This window comes from Peromyscus leucopus, chromosome 6 (genome assembly GCF_004664715.2).
Source record: "Peromyscus leucopus breed LL Stock chromosome 6, UCI_PerLeu_2.1, whole genome shotgun sequence".
Lineage (NCBI taxonomy): Eukaryota > Metazoa > Chordata > Mammalia > Rodentia > Cricetidae > Peromyscus > Peromyscus leucopus.
The window spans coordinates 31,001,768-31,024,599 of NC_051068.1; the positions used below are offsets into that span (position 1 = coordinate 31,001,768).

The 22,832-nt window shown below is 36.9% G+C and overlaps 1 protein-coding gene across 1 annotated transcript in view; it reads left to right on the plus strand.

The window, feature by feature from the left end:
* Window positions 1-22,832, plus strand: part of Naa15 (N-alpha-acetyltransferase 15, NatA auxiliary subunit) — a 71,099-nt gene that overhangs the window by 29,919 nt on the left and 18,348 nt on the right. Inside the window, exons 3-14 of the mRNA XM_028873340.2 lie at window positions 124-228; window positions 3,357-3,514; window positions 4,328-4,462; window positions 5,691-5,844; window positions 7,418-7,537; window positions 10,526-10,621; window positions 10,741-10,847; window positions 13,415-13,487; window positions 17,308-17,477; window positions 18,619-18,771; window positions 20,328-20,456; window positions 21,907-22,120. Of these exons, the coding sequence (XP_028729173.1) occupies window positions 124-228; window positions 3,357-3,514; window positions 4,328-4,462; window positions 5,691-5,844; window positions 7,418-7,537; window positions 10,526-10,621; window positions 10,741-10,847; window positions 13,415-13,487; window positions 17,308-17,477; window positions 18,619-18,771; window positions 20,328-20,456; window positions 21,907-22,120 (1,614 nt within the window). The remainder of the gene's footprint in view (window positions 1-123; window positions 229-3,356; window positions 3,515-4,327; window positions 4,463-5,690; window positions 5,845-7,417; window positions 7,538-10,525; window positions 10,622-10,740; window positions 10,848-13,414; window positions 13,488-17,307; window positions 17,478-18,618; window positions 18,772-20,327; window positions 20,457-21,906; window positions 22,121-22,832) is intronic.

Genomic DNA, 22,832 nt, shown 5'->3' on the forward strand with positions numbered 1-22,832 from the left:
ATTCTGTACAAGCCTGGAAACATCTTATTAATCTTGAAATGTTTGTGCTGGTTGTTTTTGAGATTATAGCTATTTCTTATTGATTACTTTCTTCTACTTCTTTTTTTTTTCTTATTAAACCAGAAACGCTGGCTATGAAAGGATTAACGTTGAACTGTCTGGGAAAAAAGGAAGAAGCTTATGAATTGGTTCGCAGAGGTTTGAGAAATGACTTGAAGAGTCATGTGTGTATCCTTTTGAAAAGTATTTAAAGATTGAATGGCTGTTTTGATATAAGAATGCAAACTGAGTCAAGAAATGTAGATGCATCTTACCATGAGGAAGTGTTTTTTTTTTTTTTTTTTTCTTAAACTGAAAACAACTGTCATGATTCAGGGAGCTTTTTTTCATGTCACCACTGCATTTTAACAATACATGTTAGATAAACTTGTATTTGTGGAAGCTCTTCTTATTTTGGGAGGGGCTATTGCTATGGCTTGAATATTTATCCCTCTAAATTCACATGTTGAAGCCTAGTCACTAGAGTGATGATATTAGGAGGTAGGGTTGTTTAAAAAGTGAGTAGGGTGTACTTTCATATAAGAGCCTCTTTGCCACATGAGGATACAGTTAGCATATGCCATCTATGAAGGAAAGCAAGACTTACTAGATAATGGGTATTCAGAAGTAGTATGAACAGCAGATTTCTTCTGTTTATATATTACCCAGTTTAAGTAAGGTATTTTGTTATAGCAGACTAAATGGTCCAAGACAGTGATTTCATTCACCACGATCATAACTTTAGAGAGGCTATAGTGTAAGGAATATTAAAGAACCTATACTATATTGAGTAAGAGCAGAGGTGGTGAAGTATAGGTTTAGTGTGTGATGAACTTCACTTAGACCAAAGCCCTACTCAGCCTCTTCTGTTATGACTCAGTTTCCTCATTTGTGAAATGGGGATATTCATACTCTACTGGTTGTGGTGACTTATGTTGAAATATATAACAAAATTTGTGTTAAGGGGTTTGTAGATGTATCCAACAGTCTTATTAAATAAGAAACACAGAAACAATGTAAAAGAGAAAGCCGAGAGGTCAGAGCTCAGAGCTAAAATCTCACCCTTCCTCCTGCTGTCCCAGCTTCCCGAAAGAGAGCTATTTCCTGTGTGTAAATCGTTTTTTTTCTAGTCATTCTGCCTTCTCATTGGTTGTAAACCCAAACACATGACTGCCTCGTCACTGTCTGAATGTACAGCCCCCTAGGTCTTAAAGGCATATGTCTCCAATGCTGGCTGTATCCCTGAACACACAGAGATCTATGGGATTAAAGGCGTGTTCCACCACCGCCGCACTCTGTCTATGGCTCTAATAGCTCTGACCCCCGGGCAACTTTATTTATTAACATACAATCAAAATCACATTTCAGTACAATTAGAATACCACCACAGGGGTTGATAAGAGCTGTATTTGAGTAGAAATGTATGAGGGAAAAATGTACTTTGGTAGTTTTCAGTCTCTAATAAGGATCCCTGTCCTTGCTTTGTGGCTAGAATAATTTAAGAGCTGAGTCATTTAGCACATTTTCAAGTGTTCAGCAGTCTATTAGGTTAGTACAGGTGTAGTCTGTTGAAGGAAAGTACTAGATACCTAACTAGAACATTTTGAGTGTATATAAAACATGGATTGTTCAAAGAAGTACCACTAGTCCTGCAAAGCAGAAGCGTGTCAAGAAGAGTGATCAGGAGCTAGAAAGGTAAGCCAGGGCTCAGTCGTGCAGTTGTAGATACCCTCCCATTCTGCTGTGGGTTTACTTACTCACAGTAGATGTAACTCACTTAAATTACTATTTTTTAGATTAATTTTTATGTGTATGAATCTTTTGCCTGCATGTATACATTTATACCACATGCCTGCCTGGTGCCCTTGGGAGCCAGAAGAGGGTGTCAGATCCTCTGGAACTGGAGTTACTAATGATGTGAGCCACCACATAGGTGCTGGGAAATGAACCCAGGTCCACAACAAGATCAACAAGTGTTCTGAATCACTCAGCTGCCTCTCTAGTTCTCTGATGAACTTTCTTATATTTTTGGTTGTGAGCCTAGCCTTTAACGCTGAGCCATCTCTCCAGCCCTCTGATGAACTTTCTAAGAAAGTTAAACTCCTTGAAGATGATAGGCTGTTTAGGAGAAAGGATTAAAGACACATTATTTTGGTTTTTATTTTTTGGGTTTAAAGAGTAGAGGATAGAATAAAAAAAAAAAAGACCAAAGGGGTAGTAGGATTGAGCATCTATAGTGATACAGTAAAAGGGCTTATGCTAGATAAGAGATATCTCTCTCTCTCTCTCTCTCTCTCTCTCTCTCTCTCTCTCTCTCTCTCACACACACACACACACACACACACACACTCTCACTCTCATTCTCTCTCACTCTCTCACTCTCTCAATAGGATTTCTCTGTGTGGCCTCAGCTCTGCTGCAACTCTGTAGGCCAGGCTGTCCTTGAACTCAGAGATCTACCTGCCTCTGCTTCCTGAATGCTGGGATTAAAGGCATGTATCATCATGCCTGGCTATATAATATTCTTATAACCAATTGTCAGTTTCCTTGCTTAGCTGTTTCCTTTAGTAAACTATAAGATCTCTGAATGTAGGAAATAAATCCCAATTATTGAGAATATGTATCAATTCTTTTTTAAGTTAGTGTTTTGGTTTTTATGTGATTGAGTTTTGGGAACTTTGTGCCATGTAGAAGCATTATCCTAAAGACCTTTTAGTCAAAGGAAAGCCCTTCAGGATATCATATAATTATACATCATGGCCTAGTTCTTCTCTTTCCTTCCTATGCTAAAGATTGTTCCTTACATTTACTTGGTGTTTGTTTTGTGTCAGCCAGTGAGTACTTTCATGAGTATTATTTCAGTTAGTTATTCTTGTTTTGCTCTGCTATGTAGATATTTTTATTTACATTTTGTAAATGAGAAACAAGATAAAGCTAATTTCTTTGAGGTTATAGTGTTAATAAAGCAGGTTAGACCTAATTGTCTGGCTTCAAATGCTGTGTTCTTTTCTGTTTGTTAAATTCTCTTTTATCTGTGTATTCTTTCCCAGTGCCCCTGTTTACATTCAGAAATTTACAAATGTTAGCTTTTCAGATTTCTTGGGAGATTGTTTGGTGTGTATGTGTAAAATATTTTGTTGTTGTTGTTGTTTGAAAGAAGGTTTCACTGTGTACCTCTGGCGGACCTAAAACTCAACAAAAGTCTGTTTGTCTCTCTCTGCTTCCTGAGTGCTGAGATTTAAGGCATGTGCTTTCACACCTGTCTGGGAATAGTATTTCTTGACATGTAGGTTATATCCTTAACTAAGTTCCTTTAGGTTGGCATGTTTATGGCCTTCTTCAGAGGTCAGACAAGAAATATGATGAAGCCATTAAGTGCTACCGAAATGCACTGAAATGGGACAAGGACAATCTTCAGATCTTAAGAGATCTTTCCCTACTACAGATTCAAATGCGAGATCTTGAGGGTTATAGGGTAAGTAAAATAGTTATTTTTTTACTTTATCACAAGAGAAAAATCTTGTCACTTAGAACATTTAATAAATTCTGGTAAATCAATTTTTCTTTCCATTTTTTGAAAGAAATTGAACTAACTGCTCCCCTTAGTGATTACACCAGTGATTCGAATAGTTATATCTTAAAAACAAATCATTTTGTTTTGAGATAGAGTAGGACTACTGTGTATGTTGTTACTTATTTTGTTAAACATTAATACTCAGGTAGAATGTTGCTATTAGTATTTTATAACTGTAGTCTTTTGTCATTTTTTGTAAAGTTAGTTTTAAATTTTTTGTTTGTCTCTTTATATTCATTGAGATTTAATACAGTTCAGTAACTTCTGTCTAACCCTTAAATCAGTAGTAGGTTTATTATTTCCTCTTTAATATTCTATTTCTTCATGGTAGTGCTTGCAAGCTGCTTTCTTTACATGCCTTAATTAAATACGTGGGGTGAACTTTCTAAAGAATTTCATTTGCTGCTTTTGCTGAGGAGATCAGGAAATAAAGAAGGATATCTGGTCTCAAGTTAAGAAAAATACCATAAGATTAGAACTGGAGGCTTCAATGTATTTGTCTTTATACAATTATATAATATTAGATGTTGAAATTTTTCTAAAATAGTTATCAGAATTGTGTTAACAGAAGGAATAATTATGAAGCAAATTAATATGATCTTTTGTTTTCTTGGGGCCCAGGACTAAACTCAGGGCCTCGTGTGCTAGTCAATGGAGAAGCGTTTGCTTTAACTGTAAACCTAAGTGTACGTTTTGTTTTTCTACCCCATGAAGGAAACAAGATACCAATTGCTTCAGCTTCGACCTGCCCAGAGAGCATCATGGATTGGTTATGCTATTGCTTACCATTTATTAGAAGACTATGAAATGGCAGCAAAAATTTTAGAAGAATTTAGGAAAACACAGCAGGTAATAACAAGCCAGTTTATTGTGTCTGATTTTAAGTATAACTAAAAGAAAGAAGGTTATCTAGTTTAGCTAACATTTATTTGGAAATAGCTTCAAACTGTTCACGATTAAAAGAGTAGTAGGAAAATCTATAGGAATCACCTGTATTTAATGGTAAAACGTGTGGTACGTGTACTTTAAAATGTTTACAGTTAATATCTGTGCTTAATGATTACAGACATACTCTTTACGTACTTCACAGTGCTCCTAAGAATTATTGTAATTGTTATAACTACAGATGGTATCACAGATTATCAAAATTAGAGTTATTTTTAAGCTGTGGTACATAGTGAAAATGGTCTTACTTTTTTTCTTTCTAACAATTTTTTTCAATTCCATTGTTTGGTTTGGAGGCATAACTGTCATGTAGTGATCATTTATCTGAAGCCTATATGAAATAATTTTAAATAATTTGTATTTTCTGGGCCTTTAGATATGCCTCAGTGGTTAAGAGCACTGACTGCTCTTCCAGAGGACCTGGGTTCAATTCCCAGCACCCACATGGCAGCTCACACTTTGTCTGTAATTCCAGTTCCGGGGAATCCAACACCCATAGCAAAACACCAGTGCACATAATACAAATAAATAAATAAAAAAGATTTGTATTTTCTGCTATTAATTATTTTGCTGAACATACAGTAATGTTTTTGGAACATTCCTTAGTTTGGATTTGTTTGCCTTCCCTCAGTTGTTAGTTAAAACTGCACTTCTCACAGAAATCCACAGAGAAGCAACTGGTATATAATTTATCCATTCCATTTTATTGCTGTTAACACGGTATTTGCAACTGTAAGCTTGTTTTACTTTTTATTTATGAACAACCTAAGACCAAACAGCTCATCTGTCATCAGATTTTGACCACTAGCCTTTAGCATTCACTGCGTGGCTCAGCTGTTAAAATTGGAGCTGTGAAGTAGGGATTCCTTGACTGCATCATTTTCTTCTAGATTTTTTATTTGCATTCTGTTGCTAACAGATTTTCCTCTTTCCGTTTATTTATTGTATATCTGAACTTGTGGGTTATTATATTCAATTTATTATAAGCTTTTATTAACATTTCATAAACAGATATTTAGGAATTTTTAAAGTATTGCTGTTAACAAGGTATCTTTTTGTTTGGGGTGTGTAAATAATTTTCTAATGCAAAAATAAAATTCTTATTGTTAGCATTCCTTATATCTACATGCAGACATCTCCTGATAAAGTGGATTATGAGTATAGTGAACTCCTTTTATATCAAAATCAAGTTCTTCGGGAAGCAGGTCTCTATAGAGAAGCCTTGGAACATCTTTGTACTTATGAAAAGCAAATTTGTGATAAACTTGCTGTAGAAGAAACCAAAGGTATTTTAAAAACTAACTTTTAATTATAGCCAAGGGTGGGCTGAAAATTCATAGTTGCTGCTGACAGTTGCATATAATTCAGCTTGTTGATAAGGAAATAGGTTTATCATTCATGCATTTTGAATAATTTGTGATGTAGGAAAATATGCATTAAATGATGAACATTGTTGATTGAGGAGAAAAATCCACAAAAATTTATTTAATAAAATGACTTTGGTGAAGTGTTTTTGTTTTTGATTTTTCATTGTCTTTAAAGGGGGCTATGCTTTGTCTTCTTGGCTGGTCTCAAACCCATGGGCTCAGTGGTCCTTATTCTTTAGCTGGGAGTAATTGAGACTACAGGGTTAGGCTAACACCCAGTGTGAGCATTCACTCTGTAAAGAACCCTTGTATTGATAATACAGGGCTGGGGATATAGCTCAGATGTAGAGTACTAGCCTAGCACGTATGAGGCCTTGAGTTTGAATTCCCAGTACTGCAAAAAAAAGGAAGAGAAATCACTACAGGATTTGGTCAAAACACAGGAGACAATTGTAATTTTACAAAACAAGGTTAACTATTTTAGAAATAACTCATTGGAAAAATTACAGTGTAAGTACTGTATGCCAGATTTTATTACCAGTAGTATATACTTATAAATGAGTCCTTACTAAAATATGTAGAGGAAACTGGATGTAGTGGTGCACTCCTACAATCCTACACTGAAGGGACTAAGGCAGGGTCAGGAGTTTGAGGCCAGCCTGGATTCTAGAGCAAGATCCTGTCAACCGGACCCCTTCTCCCCCAAAACAGAAACAAAAAAACAAAAACCCAAAACAAAAAATTCAACAACAAAAATAAACTAAAACAGAAAGAATTCCCAGATCTCTTTATGGTTTATCTGAATTTCTTTGAAAAAATAGAAAAACCATAAATTCTAGATGGAAAGGAACACGATTTGGATTCTTTTGTGATAGAAAAGGTAGAAATCCAGCACTTGGATCTCTGTGAGTTCTTGTGAGCTCCAGAAAAAAGCTACACAGAGAAAAATAGTCCTTAAATAAATGTCTCCAAATGCTACCATTTATTCCTAGGCTGAGAAAAAGAGAGCTTTATAGTTCTTAATCATTTGTTAGTTGATTGATTGATTGGAGACCACGTCCTTTTTTGTTGTGATAGGTTAGTCTTTTCAGCTGTTCTGTTGGTGTTCTGGCCTGGCTTCTTAAGACTGAATGTCTCTTGTGTGCGTTGTAGGGTGTTTTATAGTATTCAGAGCTTTGTCTTGTTAGAAGAGCAAACAAAATGTCTTTAATTATTGTCAGATGTACTTTGAGAACCCAGCCACATGTTGAGGTTCAAAGTCTTAATTTTTACAACACTCTGAAAGACCCTTCACAAATTTACTTAAGTTATGTCTGCTTTAAAATACTGAAAATAGTAGTAACTTATTTGATCATTCGAAGCAGGATAAGAACGCTGGGAACTCGGGAGAACACTGTCCACTGTCAAACATTAATTCAAAACCAGACTTTAAAGAGAATTTTTGTGGGAAAATTTCCTTGGGTATTTTAATTATTGTCTTTTTGTTAAATAGGGGAACTTCTGTTGCAGCTGTGTCGTTTGGAAGATGCTGCTGATGTTTATAGAGGATTACAAGAACGGAACCCTGAAAACTGGGCCTATTACAAAGGCTTAGAGAAAGCACTGAAGCCAGGTAGTGTCCTTATAGTCACTGTTTTTTTTTGTTTTGTTTTCTTTTCTTTCTTTTCTTTTCTTTTCTTTTCTTTTTTTTTTTGTTTTGTTTTGTTTTCTTTTTTTTTTCTTTCTTTCTTTCTTTCTTTCTTTCTTTCTTTCTTTCTTTCTTTCTTTCTTTCTTTCTTCTCTCTCTCTCTCCTCTCTCTCTCTCTCTCTCTCTCTCTCTCTTCCTTTTCTTTCTTTCTTCTTTCCTTTTTTTTTTTTTTTGAGACAGTTTTTCTGTGTTGTCCTGGCTGTCCTGGAACTCATTTTATAGACCAGGCTGACCTCATAGACATCTTCTTGCCTCTGCTTCCTGAGTGCTGAGATTTAAGGCATGCACAACCACAGCCAAGCTTTTTTTTTCTTCATCCTTTTCTTACTGTATGTTTTATTAACGCTTTGTAAAGTGCAACCAAAAAACACTGGTTAAGGCCATACAGAATCTGGAGCCAGACACTTCTTTAATCAGCACCTAGGAAGTGAATTCCAGGACTACATAGTGAGACTATGTCTCAAGAAAACTAAACAAACAAATAAAAAGAAGCAGAAGTTGATTCAAGTCTAACATGCTAGATTTTGTTAGTTCATGCTTACAACCTCTGTACTTGAGAGGATGAGGTAGGAGAATCTTGAGTTTGAAGCCAGCCTGGGTTGAAAAAGTAGTTTCAAGGTCAGATTTTATATACTGATAACCAGAAATAACAATGAAACAGTATGTCCAAAATCTAAATGTATAAGTATACTTCTCAGTCATATGAAAGATTGAGAATATTCTGAAATCTACTTTTACAAGATGATAGAATTGTTTGAAAATGGCCAGAGAGATGACTTAGTGGGTAAAGGTACTTTTGTGATCTGAGCTTGATACCTGGGACCCACATGGTAGAAGAAGAGACTTGACTCCCAACCTGTGACCTCAAAATGTCCGACAGTGAAATGCTAATGCATGTGTGTGCCCCCATCCCCAACACACACCACACCACACTCAAATAAGTAAATGCCATAGATTTAAATTTTTATGTATAAGAGTGATTTTCCTGCATGCATGTATGTGCACCACTTTTAACATGCCTGATCTCCATGGTGGCCAGAAGTCATCAGGCCGCCTTGGACTGGGATTACAAATGGTTGTGAACTTGCTCGAAATCAAGGCCAGGTCTTCTGGAAGAACATCTAGTGCTCTTAATCATAGAGTCATTCTCCAGCTCCATGAATTTTTTCAGTTAAAAAAAGGAAAAACTGGGGTGGGGTTGGGGTGGGGGACTGCCAGGCACAGTAACACATACCTTTAATCCTGGTATTTAGGAGGCAGAGGCAGACAGATCTCTGTGAATTTGAGGATAGACTGTCTACATAGTGATTTTTTTAGGCTAGCAAGGGTAACGTAGTGAGGCCTTGTCTTCAAAGAAAGAAAGAAATGATTTGAAATAGCTTATTTCTTGAAAAAGATCTTACTGTGTCTCCCTGGCTGGCCTCAGATTCAGGGATCACCTGCCCCTACATTCAGAGTACTGATATTAAAGGCATGCACCATCATACCCAGCCAGAAATAACTTCTGGAAAAAAAAATGATAAATGTATAGTAGCTTTGAAATCATAAAAGGGAAGTGTAAATTTGTCCTTACTGTAATGGACCTATCTCTGAGGATAGAGACAAGCAGAATTTCTGGTCAGCTGTGGCTGTAGTAGGCAGGGCAGCTCCTACATCCGTATAAATGTTGGCATGCTTCACGTGCAGCATGGTTTTGTGAGAAGATGTGTTAAATTTCCATCTCTTGCTCTCTCCTATGAATGGCCTAAAACAAATCACTGTATCAGCAACAGCTTTGCATAACCTGCACTCCTTAAAGCAGAAGCTGAACACACAGGGAAGAAAACAGGTAAAGTCTAAAAAGTACAAAAAGGAAAAAAGTTATAGAGGCATCTAAAAGGCCAGCTGATTGACTTCAGCATGTACTATTGGGTACAGGTTATTGAGAACCAGTTTTCCAAATACTGAGCATAGAAATGATAATGAGATAGAAAACATGAGCTGAGTGTGGTAGTGCATGCCTTTAATCCCACGTTTTAGAAGGAAGAGGCAGGTGAATCTGGGTTTGAGGCCAGCCTGGTCTACAGAGTGACAAGCAGGGCTACACAGGGAAACCTTGTCTTGAAAAACAAACAAACACTACATCAGAAAACTTCACCCACACAATCTGATTTGACTCAATTCCTCTTAAGGCTGGTATAGTGGGCCATTTCTGATGTTATTGATACATTCAGGAGAAACCTTGCTGGTGATAACTTTAACTGGGAACTTATACTTTCATAGGAACATCACCATTCCGTGTTAGATAATGGAGGAATCTACGATAGAGGGAATTAGAGCCATGAGACATAGCTGCCTGAAGTGGATGGTGGGATCTCAATTTGGAGAATTCTAGATCACAGACCATCCCTTTGTTCCTGAAATACAGATCTGAACATCTGTTAGGACAGAGACCACATCAGACAAAGGGAAATTAGGGTCATGGGAGATTAAACTAACGAATGGCTTTGTGCTGAGAGTAAAAGCAGAGTATGAAGACATGGAAATAAGGGACAGGTACAAACGTTCCAAATAAATCACAGGAGAAACTCAGAACAGAGAAGCCATGGACAGTAACTCAGGTTCCTACAATCAGGTCCTGAGATTTTAAATTATCTACTTTGTATGGCTAATGGGTATTTAAAGTATGAAAACAATTGCAAATACTTTGAAATTATTGTTAAATTTAATTGGCAAGGTTACACATAATTTTCTTGTACAAGTTTCCCTTTTATTTTTCTGTTTTGAGACCAGTCCTGCTATGTAGCTCTGATTGGCTTTAAATTTGCTGTTAGACCAGGCTGGCCTCAAACTCAATGTAATTGGGTAGAAATGTGCAATTTGTAATTACAAATACAAAGGTTTTTTTTTTTCCTCTCTTTTTTTGGTCTACAGCTAATATGTTGGAACGGCTAAAAATATATGAGGAGGCCTGGACTAAATATCCCAGAGGACTGGTGCCAAGAAGGCTACCGTTAAACTTTTTATCTGGTAAGTGAATTAATTGCAAAAGAAAGAAAATGCTATCATGATTTAAGTATGAATACGTATGTTTATGAAGGCTAATGTATGCATTGTTAAGAGTTGTCAACAGAATCTTTCTCTTCCAGGAGAGAAGTTCAAGGAGTGTTTGGATAGATTCCTAAGGATGAATTTCAGTAAGGGTTGTCCACCTGTCTTCAATACTTTGAGGTCGTTATACAGAGATAAAGAGAAGGTAAAGTCAACCACAATGTCCTTGGTGCTCTCCATTACCTGGGCCCAGTACTACCTCTCTTGTGAACCTGTTAGTCAGCTGAGTGACTTCAGCATGTACTTTTTTTTTAAAAGATGTATTGAGTTAAAAACTTGGCCTGCAATGGGAATGCTTCTAGATCTTCTGTTGTAGTCGGTTTGCTCTGTGGTGCTTTAGTGACTTCAGTGTTTGCTTTCTTCTCTTCCCTTAGCTCATACTAACATGTTTTCTAACCCGTTTTTATTGTCAGAAGTGTTTTTCTTTTTCTTGAAACTAAATTTTAATCTTGTAACCCACCATTTTTATTCAGTAAAAGAGTTCTTCAGAAGAATTTTTTTATTTTCTTTTGGTTTTTTGAGACAGGTTTTCTCTGTGTAACAGCTCTGGCTATCCTGGAACTGGCTCTGTAAACCAGGCTGGCCTCTAACTCTCATAGATCTACCTGTCCCTGCTGGCATTAAAGGCGTGTGCCGCCACCCACCCCTACCCCCCACTCCCCGCCCCAGCCTTCAAGTGCTTTTTAAGAGGGCATTTTAATCTTTATGTTGATTGCTTCCTTGCAAGAACAATGTCATCAAGATATATTGGGTTAGGGCTGGAGAGATGGCTCAGTGGTTAAGAACACTGGCTGGTCTTCCAGAGGACCCAGGTTTAATTCCCAGCACCCACATGCAGCTTACAACTATTTATAAAACTCCAGTACCAGGGGATCCTACACCCTTTTCTGGCTTCCACAGGCATGAGGTACAGACAACTGTCTGTAACTTCTGTTCCAGGGGTCTGACACCCTGGCACCAATGCACATAAAATTAAATTTTTTTTTTTTTAAAGATGTATTGAGTTAAAAACATGAAAGACATTGAAAAGAACTAGAAAGGTGAAAGAAATTAAGCATGCATAACACATGATGTACATTTACTCGCCACTCCTTTCTCTTTTTTCCCTTACCAGAGGCCACATCCATAAAATCTCACCTATTCTAGTTTTGGAGTAGTGAGAATTGTTTGCGCAGCAGTCTTAAATCTACAGTCCTATATTTTTATAATTTTCTTCTAGTCTTTTAATAGTATCCAACTTATTGAAATAAATTTTTCTTTTACAAACTTTACCTAATATTGGAATAAATTCTGAATTATGATAGTTCAGTTGTTACTAAATGCACCTAATTCAAACAGTTTGGGGATGACATATCGCATCTTGGTACAAGTGTATATCCTAACTTGGGAGGAGAGCACAGGTATACTAGAATAACATGGCTGTGACCCTTCCATGTTTGTAGTCCACTCACAAGGAGAACAGCAATAATCTGTCTGTGGGCCATTTAAGAGAGTTTCTTTAGTAATGAAAATCAAATAAATAAATCCTGGTTTCTGTTTTGTTTTTTATTTATTTATTTATTTTTTTTTAGATTTGGTGTGGGTATTGCGCTATATTGCCCAAGCTGGCTAGAAATTCTGGCCACATTTGATCCTCTTGCTTCAGACACTTGAATAGGACTGCAGACATTTGCCATTGTGCTCTGCTTAAATTAGGGAATTAATGAAATAGAAATACTTCATGCCTCTGAGGAAGTAGTTAAAATTTAGGAGAAAGTACAACCTGGACAGACAGGTATTTTCCTGGACTTTAAGCACTCCACTCTGCTGGGCTTCAGGGTGGTGATGTTTCTCCTGGATTTTGTGAAGAGTTCATTTACCAGACAGTTAGGAAAATGCCCTTTTCACATAGCATTTAATTCTTGTTATTTATTTGAGGCCAGACTTCATGTCTCAAGTTTCAGGCTTGCTACATAGTTGGGCCTGACCTTGATCAAACTCAGAATCCTTCTGCCTTCCCCCTCGCTGCATACATGCTTGCTGCCATGCTATTTGCCTTTTTTTTTTTTTTTTTTTTTTTTTTTTTTTTTTACATTTCTTTTATTTGCTTTTGGCTATTTAGCCAGCTGCTCGACTACATCGCTGCTCTGTCCATGCTGGGATTAGCGTGCGCCCCGCCCTTTCTTTCTTTTTTTTTTTTTTTTGGGGGGCACTTAGTTCTTGATCATAACAGATGATAACTGTTGGTATTCATTATATGTTTTAAGATCAAACGTTAATTTAGATAAGTTATCTGTAGCATTGCCTTGTCCAACATTGACTGACTGCTGGTTTAGTAGATGTTTTACTTTCTGTCAGGGAAAGGAACGTAGTAGTAAGGCTTTAGGAGATTGGACCTTCATTTTTAATTTTTTTTTTTTTATTTTGTCTTATTTTATTTTTAAAGACAAGGTTTCTCAGCATAGCCTTGGCTGTCCTGGACCTCAATCTGTATACCAGGCTGATCTCAAACTCACAAAAATCCACTTGCCTCTGCCTCATGAAGGCTGGGATTAAATTGGTATGCCACCACTGCCTGGCTGAGACTTTTTAGGTTTTTGCCTAGAGGTTCAAATATTCATAAAGGGAGGGGATATGTGTTGGAATATTTGTTTAGTCCTCTATATAAGGAACACATTTTGCATAAGAGCAATAACTTTGTTTCATTAAAATGTGCTCATATTTGTACTCTAGGTGGCAATCGTAGAAGAACTAGTAGTTGGTTATGAAACCTCTCTAAAAAGCTGTCGCTTGTTTAACCCCAATGGTAAGTACATATGTTTTTAATAGATTATGAAATTATCATTCAGGTTAGTCTTCATTATTTTGATAGCAAGTATGGTGCATTGAACTTCTTTTCCTATTATGATCAAGATCCATTAATTACAGACAATGTCATGATAATGTTTTATTAAGAATCATATCAATTTATTGGAAAGCTATGTCAAGTTTAAAGGATCTATAAAACTTGATTTAGTAATAAAATGATCCTCCATTTACTCATCACTTGGCTGCAATAATTTTAAATCCATATCCAAACATTTAATCATAGCCTTAACTAATTCCCCCTGTTTTTTACTTTTCTTTTTCCTTTTTAGTTCTTCAAAACAGTGTTTCCCTGTGTAGGCCTGGCTGTCCTGGAACTCCATCTGTAGACCAGACTGGCCTCAAACTCCCAGAGATCCACCTGCCTCTGCCTCTGCCTCATGAGTGCTGGGATTAAAGGTGTGGGCCATCATACCTGGCTTTCCCTCTATTCTTAAATCACAAGCTTTACATTATTTCATGAATTTTTCAACATATCTTAAGTGAAGTACTTCATTTCAAACAAAGCATGGACTTCTAATCCTATCTACTCTGAGTATTTGAGGTAGGAGAATTTTAAGAAGCTCAAAGCCTCTGGGCAAGTGAGAACCTGCTTCAAATTTTTAAAAAAGAAAGAAAAAGAGGATTGCTGATACAGCTCAGTGGTAGAGTATTTGCTTGGTGTGTCTTACCAGGACGTAGAGTTCAATCTCAAGTATTCCATGTCCCCTCCCCCCTAAAAAAACCCCACATACAGACATAGAAACCAGGGTGATACCGTCATTATGCTTACAGATTAGCTCAGTCTGTAAAATATTTGTTGGCAAGTGTAAAGACCCCCAAGTTTGATTTCAATTTAGAAAAAAAAAAAAAAAAAGCAAGGCCTTGTGGTATGTATTTATATTCCCAGTACTGGGGAGGATTTATTTACTAGGTAGCAGGCCTCTGATGCCAATGAGAGATCCATTGCAACCGAGAAATGACACTTGATGTTGTCCTCTGTCCTCTATGTACATGTGTGCTGCTGGGTCACACACAAATAGGTGCACACTGTCTTCCTCCCTTCTAACTCAATCCCTTCATCCTTCCCTTCCTTTCTCCTTTCCTTCTTTTTTCTCCATCCTTTTCTTTTTCCTTCCAGATTTTTTAGATTAGGGACTTAACCTTATAATTGAAGATGTTCTTGAACTCACGACAGTTGTCTTAGTTAGAATTTCTGTTGCTGTGGTAAATACCATGACCACAAAGAACTTCTGGAGAGAAGGGTTTGTTGCAGTTTACAACTCTTAGGTCACCCTCATCACTGAGGGAATCGGGAAGGAGGAAGGGAGCAAGCAGGGTGGAGGCAGGACCTGAGTGAAGCAGAGGTCACGGAGCAGTGCTGCTGACTGGCCTGTTTCCTAGGGCTCGCTCAGCCTGATGTCCTACACACCTCTGGACCACCTTCCTGGGAGTAGCGCCACTGACAGTGGTCTGGGCCCTTCCACATCAATCATTTAAAAAATGCACTACAGGCCTGCCCAGAGGCCAGCCTGGTGGGGGTATTCTGACTTGAGGCTTCCTCTTACCAAATCACTCATTTTGTGTCAAGTTGGCATAAAACTAGCCAGCTCAGCAGTACTCCTTCCATAGTCTCCCAAGTGCTTGGATTGTACCACACCCAGCCCTTTCCTTTTGTTTGAAGATCCATGTAACTTACAGAATTTGGTTGTTGTCTTTTATGTCTGTTTTAATTCATGTTCTTCTATCATCTCTTGAACCTGTGATTTATTTATTGGCGAATGAATTTTCTTAGTCTAGACTCTGATGAATATATTGTTATGTATACTATTTTTCTGTCCTTAGAATTTTTTTTAAATTGGTAGAAATTTTAATTGGTAGAATTTTTTAAATTGTAGAAATAGATTGTCTTCTCTGCTTACCATTAGCTACATAGAAAAAGTATGTCAGTAGTTTGCAATCTTCCTAAAGACCCTTTAACACAGTTCCTCATGTTGTGGTGGTCCCGATCAATCCATGAAATTATTTTGTTGCTACTTCATAACTATAATTTTGCTAGTGATATGAATAGTAATGTAAATATCTCTGTTTCTTAATGGTCTTAGGCAACCCTTGTGAAAGGGTCATTTGACCCCCAAAGGGGTTGTGACCCACAGCTTGAGAACAGCTGGTCTAATTCTTTAGTTACAGTACAGTTCAAATGCTGGTCGGTAGCCACGTGTATATAGCTAATGTCTGTTCTGCTGAACAGGGCATGTAGAGAAACTTGTCTGTTGCTTGCAGAACCTTCTAATGCACAGATTCTAGCTAATCCTTTGGTGAAGATTGATTATATGGCTTTCTTTTTTCTTTTTCTTTTTAAAACATAAACTGAGTGAGCCAAAATGATTTTCTTCTATTAGTAGGCAGATACTCTTATTTTAAAAGCTAGATTTTATTTTACTTACCACTTGATTTCCAAAAGTTTCTGTTTGTGTGGAGAAAAACACAATTTTTTTTTCTTATGCTATACTTTGGTTCTTTACCAGTTTTCAAAAGATTGGACTGGTTCATTGCATCCTTAAACTTGGCAAGTAGTTTTAGATAGAACTAAAAGAGCCTGTTGACTCTTGAGTTTAGTCCCCAGATCCCACATGGTAGAGAACTGAACTTGCTTGATTAAGTTGTCCTCTGACCTCTGCATGTGCACTGTGGCAGGCATACACCCAGACACATACACTCACAATAAATAAATAAATAGAATAAATGTTTTAAAAGAGAATAATTTATATTTAAGCATGCCTGATACTTATTTATTTAATTTTACGTGGCTCCATCTTTCAAGTGCTGTGGTGGTAGGTGATAACTTACTCGCTGACAAGATCTTGAGCACTTATCTTGTGCACTACCACTGAAGATCTGGAATCATTTTTCCCACAGAGTTCTGGCTTCAATAGTGGAATAGCCCACCGTGGGACCTGGGGTGCACATTGCTAGTAAGCTGGCCATTGTTTCTAGGTCTCAGAGTAATTTTACAGTACTTTTAAAAAGGCATACCATGGTTTCATTGGTTAATTGTCATGATATTCCTTTGATGATCAGCATTTTTCTACATAGTTTACAAATGTGGAAGAGGCTCAATGACATGCCCACGAATATGCAGCACTTTTGTTGCAGATCTAGCAGATGGGGAGTTGGTGAGTTCCACTCCTGTTATTCATCCACTGAGCCACCCTGTTTTTATTAGGGAAAAAGGAACAAATAGAGATCTCAGATCATAGAAATTTATATTTAAGGACAGAATTTTGTGTGAATTGTGTGTTTAACTTTCACATTCTTATGTTAAAATTACATCTTGAAAAAATTACATCTTGAGCTAAAATAGAAGAAATATTTTTTTGTTTGTCTTACTTTCTTTGGATATTAGCTTTTATTCAGTCTATATAATTGATCTTTACATATTCAACATAGTATTAAGACCTAAAAATGTCATCAAAAATAAAATGTCCACATCACAAATATATATGTGGGTTAGTATATTACTTAGAAACTTAATTAGGTGGTCACGCTTTTCTTTTTAAAATCTTAATATATGCAAGGTATTGTGCTAAAGTACACTTAAGATACAGAATAGAAAACATGCTTTGGTAGGTTTTAATGTGCTTAGCTGTAGATTATATCTAGATACATAAACTACTTTTAAAGCTATTTTTCTTATAAATAGAGGGAACAATATGGGGGAGTGGATATTCTCTTAATATTTGTAATATCTAATCTTGATTTCTTCATTCTTCCCTTTCAAGATGATGGAAAGGAGGAGCCACCAACCACATTACTTTGGGTCCAGTACTATTTGGCGCAACATTATGATAAAATTGGTCAGCCATCTATTGCTCTGGAATATATAAATACTGCTATTGAAAGTACACCAACATTGATTGAACTCTTTCTTGTAAAAGCTAAAATCTATAAGGTAAAATTCTTTACCCCCTTTTTTCTTGTAATGATATTTGTCATAATTTTTGTTGTTTTATAGCTTCTAGGTAGAGTAAGTAAAATAATATTTTATGAGAAATACCAGTTTGATTTATTCTTGGAGCTGTCATGGTCGTGTTTGAATGTACTTGTTACCATCTTTTGACTTAATTCCTGAGCATGAATGCATGAGAATCTTCTGTGTTCTGACGTCTTAAACTTGCCTCTTCTCTGTCTTATTTGCCAGTATATCCAGTAATCAGGCCTTTTAAAGGCGTTATTGTAAACTAATAATATAGTTAGTAAGAAAATAATGGAATTAAATAGTATTTCAAAGCAAACCCCTCCTTTTCTTAACTATACTGGGTATTGAATCCAGAGCTTCATACATACTATATAGACACTGAGTTGCACCCACCTGCAGGTTTTATTTATTTATTACTATCTTTATTTTATGTGAGGCATGGTCTTTGTAGTCTAGGCTGGCCTCAAAAGTGGGACTTTTCCTGCCTCAGCCTTCTAGTGCTGGAATCACCAGTGTGTACCACCATTCTGTGTCCCAGAACTTTTAAGAAATTTTCTAAAATAACATTTATTTATTTTGATGGAGACGGTATATGTGTTCTATACTATAGCATGTACATGTAAGTCAGAGGACAACTTACGAGAGTATTCTCTTTCTACCATATGGGTAGAAAGGTTTGAGCAGGTCATCAGGCTTGGCGGCAGTTTCTCTTTACCTGCTGAATGAGCCATCTTGTTTGCTACCCAAATGTTTTAATGCCAAGTTTTACTCAGTTTTGTGGCTTTACCAGATGTATTAGATAAATGAATTATAGATAGGATAGTGGAGGAATGTCCATTAATAGCTTTCTGACCTGTGGCTTGCCAGTTCTGCAAGGCTAACTGGCTGGTGAGTTCCAGGAATGTTCCTGTCTTGACCTCTCCCAGTAATAGGATTAGAGACTCAAGCTACCACAACTGGCTTTTTACATGGATGCTGGGATCCAAACCCAGATCTGGAGTCAGAAGAATACCTTTTCTTTCATTTGTTTATTTTAATTATTTATAGGTCAAAAGTGACTTAACACAGGAAAATTATCATATTTACTGGTTAATTTTGTTTTTGTACCTTCAAGCATGCTGGGAATATTAAAGAAGCTGCCAGGTGGATGGATGAAGCCCAGGCCCTGGACACAGCAGACAGATTTATTAATTCCAAGTGTGCAAAATACATGCTAAAAGCCAATCTGATTAAAGAGGCTGAAGAAATGTGCTCCAAGTTTACAAGGGTTTGTATAGCTAATGTTCTGGAGTATAAACAGGACATAGTTGACTTTGTACTCACCTTTCTCTTTCAAAGTTAGTTCTTTTAAGTGTATAGATGTTTTACCTGCATATGTGTCTGTGAACCCTGTGCATGCCTCGTGCCTACTAAGGCCAGAAATGGGTATTGCATTTCCTTTAACTAGAATTAGAGACAGTCGTGAGCAGCCACATCAGTGGTGAGAATTAAACCTGAGTCTTCTGGAAGGGCACTCAGGTCTCTTAGCCACTGAGATATTTTTCCAGCCCCTAAAGTTTGTTGTCGGTATCGAAGTTGTCCAGCTATTAAATTACTATATTAGAGAAAGAATAGTCAACATTTGATGAAATATTTTCTTTTTATATTGTTCGACAATGATTTTTTTGTTTGCTGTTTGTTTTTTGAGACAGGGTTTCTGTTTAACAGTCCTGGCTGTTCTGGAACTCGATTTGCAAACCAGACTGGTCTCAAACTTAATGAGATTCACCTGCCTTTGCCTCCCAAGTGCTGGGATTAAAGGTGTGCTCCACCTGGAGCTGGAGAGGTGGCTCAGTGGTTAAGAGCACTGACTGCTCTTCCAGAGGTCCTGAGTTCAATCCCAGCAACCACATGGTGGCTCACAACCATCTGTAATGAGATCTGGCACCCTCTTCTGGCCTGCAGATATACATGGAGACAGAATACTGTATGCATAATAATAAATAAATTTTCTTTTTTTTTTAAAAAAAAAAGGTGTGCACTGCCCATTCTGGACAATGATTTTTAAAACTGGTTTATAGTTGACTGATGGCACACACCTTTAGGCTTTAGCACTCCAGAGGCAGAGGCATGCAGATCTCTGAGTTTGAGGCCAGCATGATCTACAGAGTTTGTTCCAAGACATCCTGGCTTATACAGGGGAACCCTTTCTCAAGATGCCAAAAGAAAAGAAAAGAAAAGCCAGGTGTGGTGCTGCACACCTGTAATCCTAGAACTCTTAGGAGACAGAGGCAGGCAGATCTCTGTGTTGAAGGCCAGTCTGGTCTATAGAGGGAGTTCTAGGACAGCCTGGGTTACATAGAGAAGCCCTGTCTCAAAAAACCAAAACAAACAAAACCAAACAACTGGCTTGTAATGATTACTGTTGAGAAGAATGTGTTAGGGGCTAAGGGGACTAGTATTTATTACTTATCTGCCATATGCTGTTATTTATTATGTTAGTCCCTGCCAGCCAGGGACTATATATTGTTGTATACCTTTTGTGGTGTCATTTACAAAATTATTATCTCTAGTGCTTACAGAGAGAACTTAAGCCAGGCAGTAGTGGCTCACGCCTTTAATCCTGGCACTCAGTAGGCAGAGGCAGGCAGATCTCTGAATTTGAGTTGAGGTCAGTCTGGTCTACAGAGCAAATTCCAGGACAGCCAGGACTACACAGAGAAACCCTGTCTTGGAAAATTATTTCAGAAATGTGATGAATTGACTAGTACTCCTTTTTAAATCTTACAATACCGAGCTGTCTTTGATGGGGATCGTCTGGAGTCACTGTGTGGTTTTCATTAGGAAGGAACATCAGCAGTGGAGAACCTGAATGAAATGCAGTGCATGTGGTTCCAGACAGAGTGTGCCCAGGCATACAGAGCTATGAACAGATTTGGTGAAGCACTTAAAAAGTGTCATGAAATTGAGAGAGTAAGTATCTTACATATGTGAACTTCTCGTGTTGTTTGGTTAGATCTGGAAGCCTTTAGGAAATCCATGAGGCCCCCCCCCCACACACACACACACAGGCATTTATAATTCACAGCATGTGATTTTAGAATGAGAAATACCATATTTCAGATTCTAAAAATGAAAGTATTATGCACTGTTTTTCTAGCCATCCTCTGTATCATCTTTTATTTAAGAACCATTTTCAAAGACTTGAGGAAACTTTTGTATCCTGGTGATGTTTTTAGTGCAGTTTGAACTTTTGGATTGCTGTTGCTTATTCCCTAATACATAAAGCTCATTGATTGTCGAGGCCTGTTTGTTGTGGTTTAATTCATGCTGTCTGTCCACCCTTGATAAAGATTTGAGCTTTGAAGCTTTCTTCTTGTGTTTCTGTGGAGAGTACAGTTAATAATTTTCTTATAAAGTCATTGTTTTTCAACCCAGGTATGGTAATGCGTACTTGTAATCCCAGCACTTGGGAGGTAGAGGCAGGAAGATCTGGAGTTCAAGGCCTACTACCACCATGTGTTTGAGGTCAGCCTGGGCTATGTTAGACCCTGTCTGAACTCTACACCACCACCTCCCAAATAAAAGTCATTTTGTTGTTAGTCTTTACTGTAGATTCATTTCCATGACTAGTGTTGGGTGTGTGTATGGTTTTTGTAGATAAATAGGTTCTACTCTTAAGTTGACATTTGTAATATCAAGTGTAGATTATCAGTGCTTGGTTGAATTCTGAGGTTGCTGATTTCTTGACTTATTGGCTACTTGATTTTTCATTTACATAGAAACAGCATGCTACATAGAGTTCAGATTTAGAGACTCAAAAAAATTACAAAATACTATGTGCTGTAATCCCTGCCATAAGTTTTCTAAATAAAATCTCTATAGTGTATGTGCCAACTATATAACCTCATCATATATACCAATTTGTGGGTAGTTTGTCAGAATAGTTTTACTTAAGTATGTTTAAGGAGGAAATAAGTATTAATATAGTTGAAGTGTTATCCCTTTTATTTAAATTATTCAGTTCCTCTTGAATGTTCTTTACTAAGTGGTAGCCAACTATATTTTTTTAATGAATTGTTTATTTATTTTTTATTTTATGTTCATTGGTGTTTGACCTGCGTGTATGTCTGTGTGAAGGTATTGGCTCCTTTGGAATTGGGTTTACAGACAGTTTTGAGCTGCCATGTGGGTGTTGGGAATTGAACCTGGGTCCTCTGCAAGAGCAGCCAGTACTCTTACTACTGAGTCATTTCTTCAACCCCTGCCAACTGTATTTTTTAATTTATATTAAATTATTGTAATTTTATATTTTTTATTAATTTTTCATTCTAATGAAGCACGTAATTCCAAGGCTTTGCTTTTACTGTTTTCTTAGACAATGCTATACTCCAGTATGATAATAAAAAGATAATTTTGTTAGCATTTTATAGAAATCACCGATGACCAGTTTGATTTTCATACGTACTGTATGAGGAAGATTACCCTTAGATCATATGTGGACTTATTAAAACTAGAAGATGTACTTCGGCAGCATCCATTTTACTTCAAAGCAGCAAGGATTGCTATTGAGATCTATTTGAAGCTTCATGACAACCCTCTTACAGATGAGAATAAAGAACACGAAGCTGATACAGGTATAACATTCAAAGATTTATCATTATTTACTCTTTATGGGTACTTATGTTCATGAATAATGTAGTTCCTCCCACCCCCACAGATTTTATTGAGTATATTGGTGGGAGGTTGTTTTATCCAAGACTAGAAAATGATAGGTATTTTGTTAATTTGTCTAAGCAATAGAAGGAAAATACCACTTTTATGCTTCCAAAATAAGTTAGACAAGACTTAATTTGGTGTTTGATTTTGATTTTAGAGTTTTGTTTTGGTATTTGAGGGGCAACTAAGGATCTCATCCAGTGCCTTTTCCTATCAGGTATCTATTACTGAGCTTCTTCCTCAGCCAGGGGTTTAGTTTATAATTAGATGTTTGTATCTAACGAGCTTGAATTGCCTAAGTGTCACATTTAATATCAGATTTACTCAGATAACTATGATACTATACTTGCTGGCCATATAATTAGAGTGGAAACTCTACATTAGTGTTGACTCTTTAGTATAACTTGGTACTCCTTTAAAAAAAAAATAAAATTCAGTTATATTGGTTTGGTCCATGCATTTGTGTGTGCGTTGGTTCAGTCTTTCTGACCCACTGCGCCACCTCACTTGATCTAGTCATTCCTTTTTGTAATTAATCCAGTGAAAGATACATTTTGCTTGAACATTAAAGTCCAATTAGAATTAAACTAGAAAAAATTCTCAGGAAAGATGGTTCACACCTGCAATCTA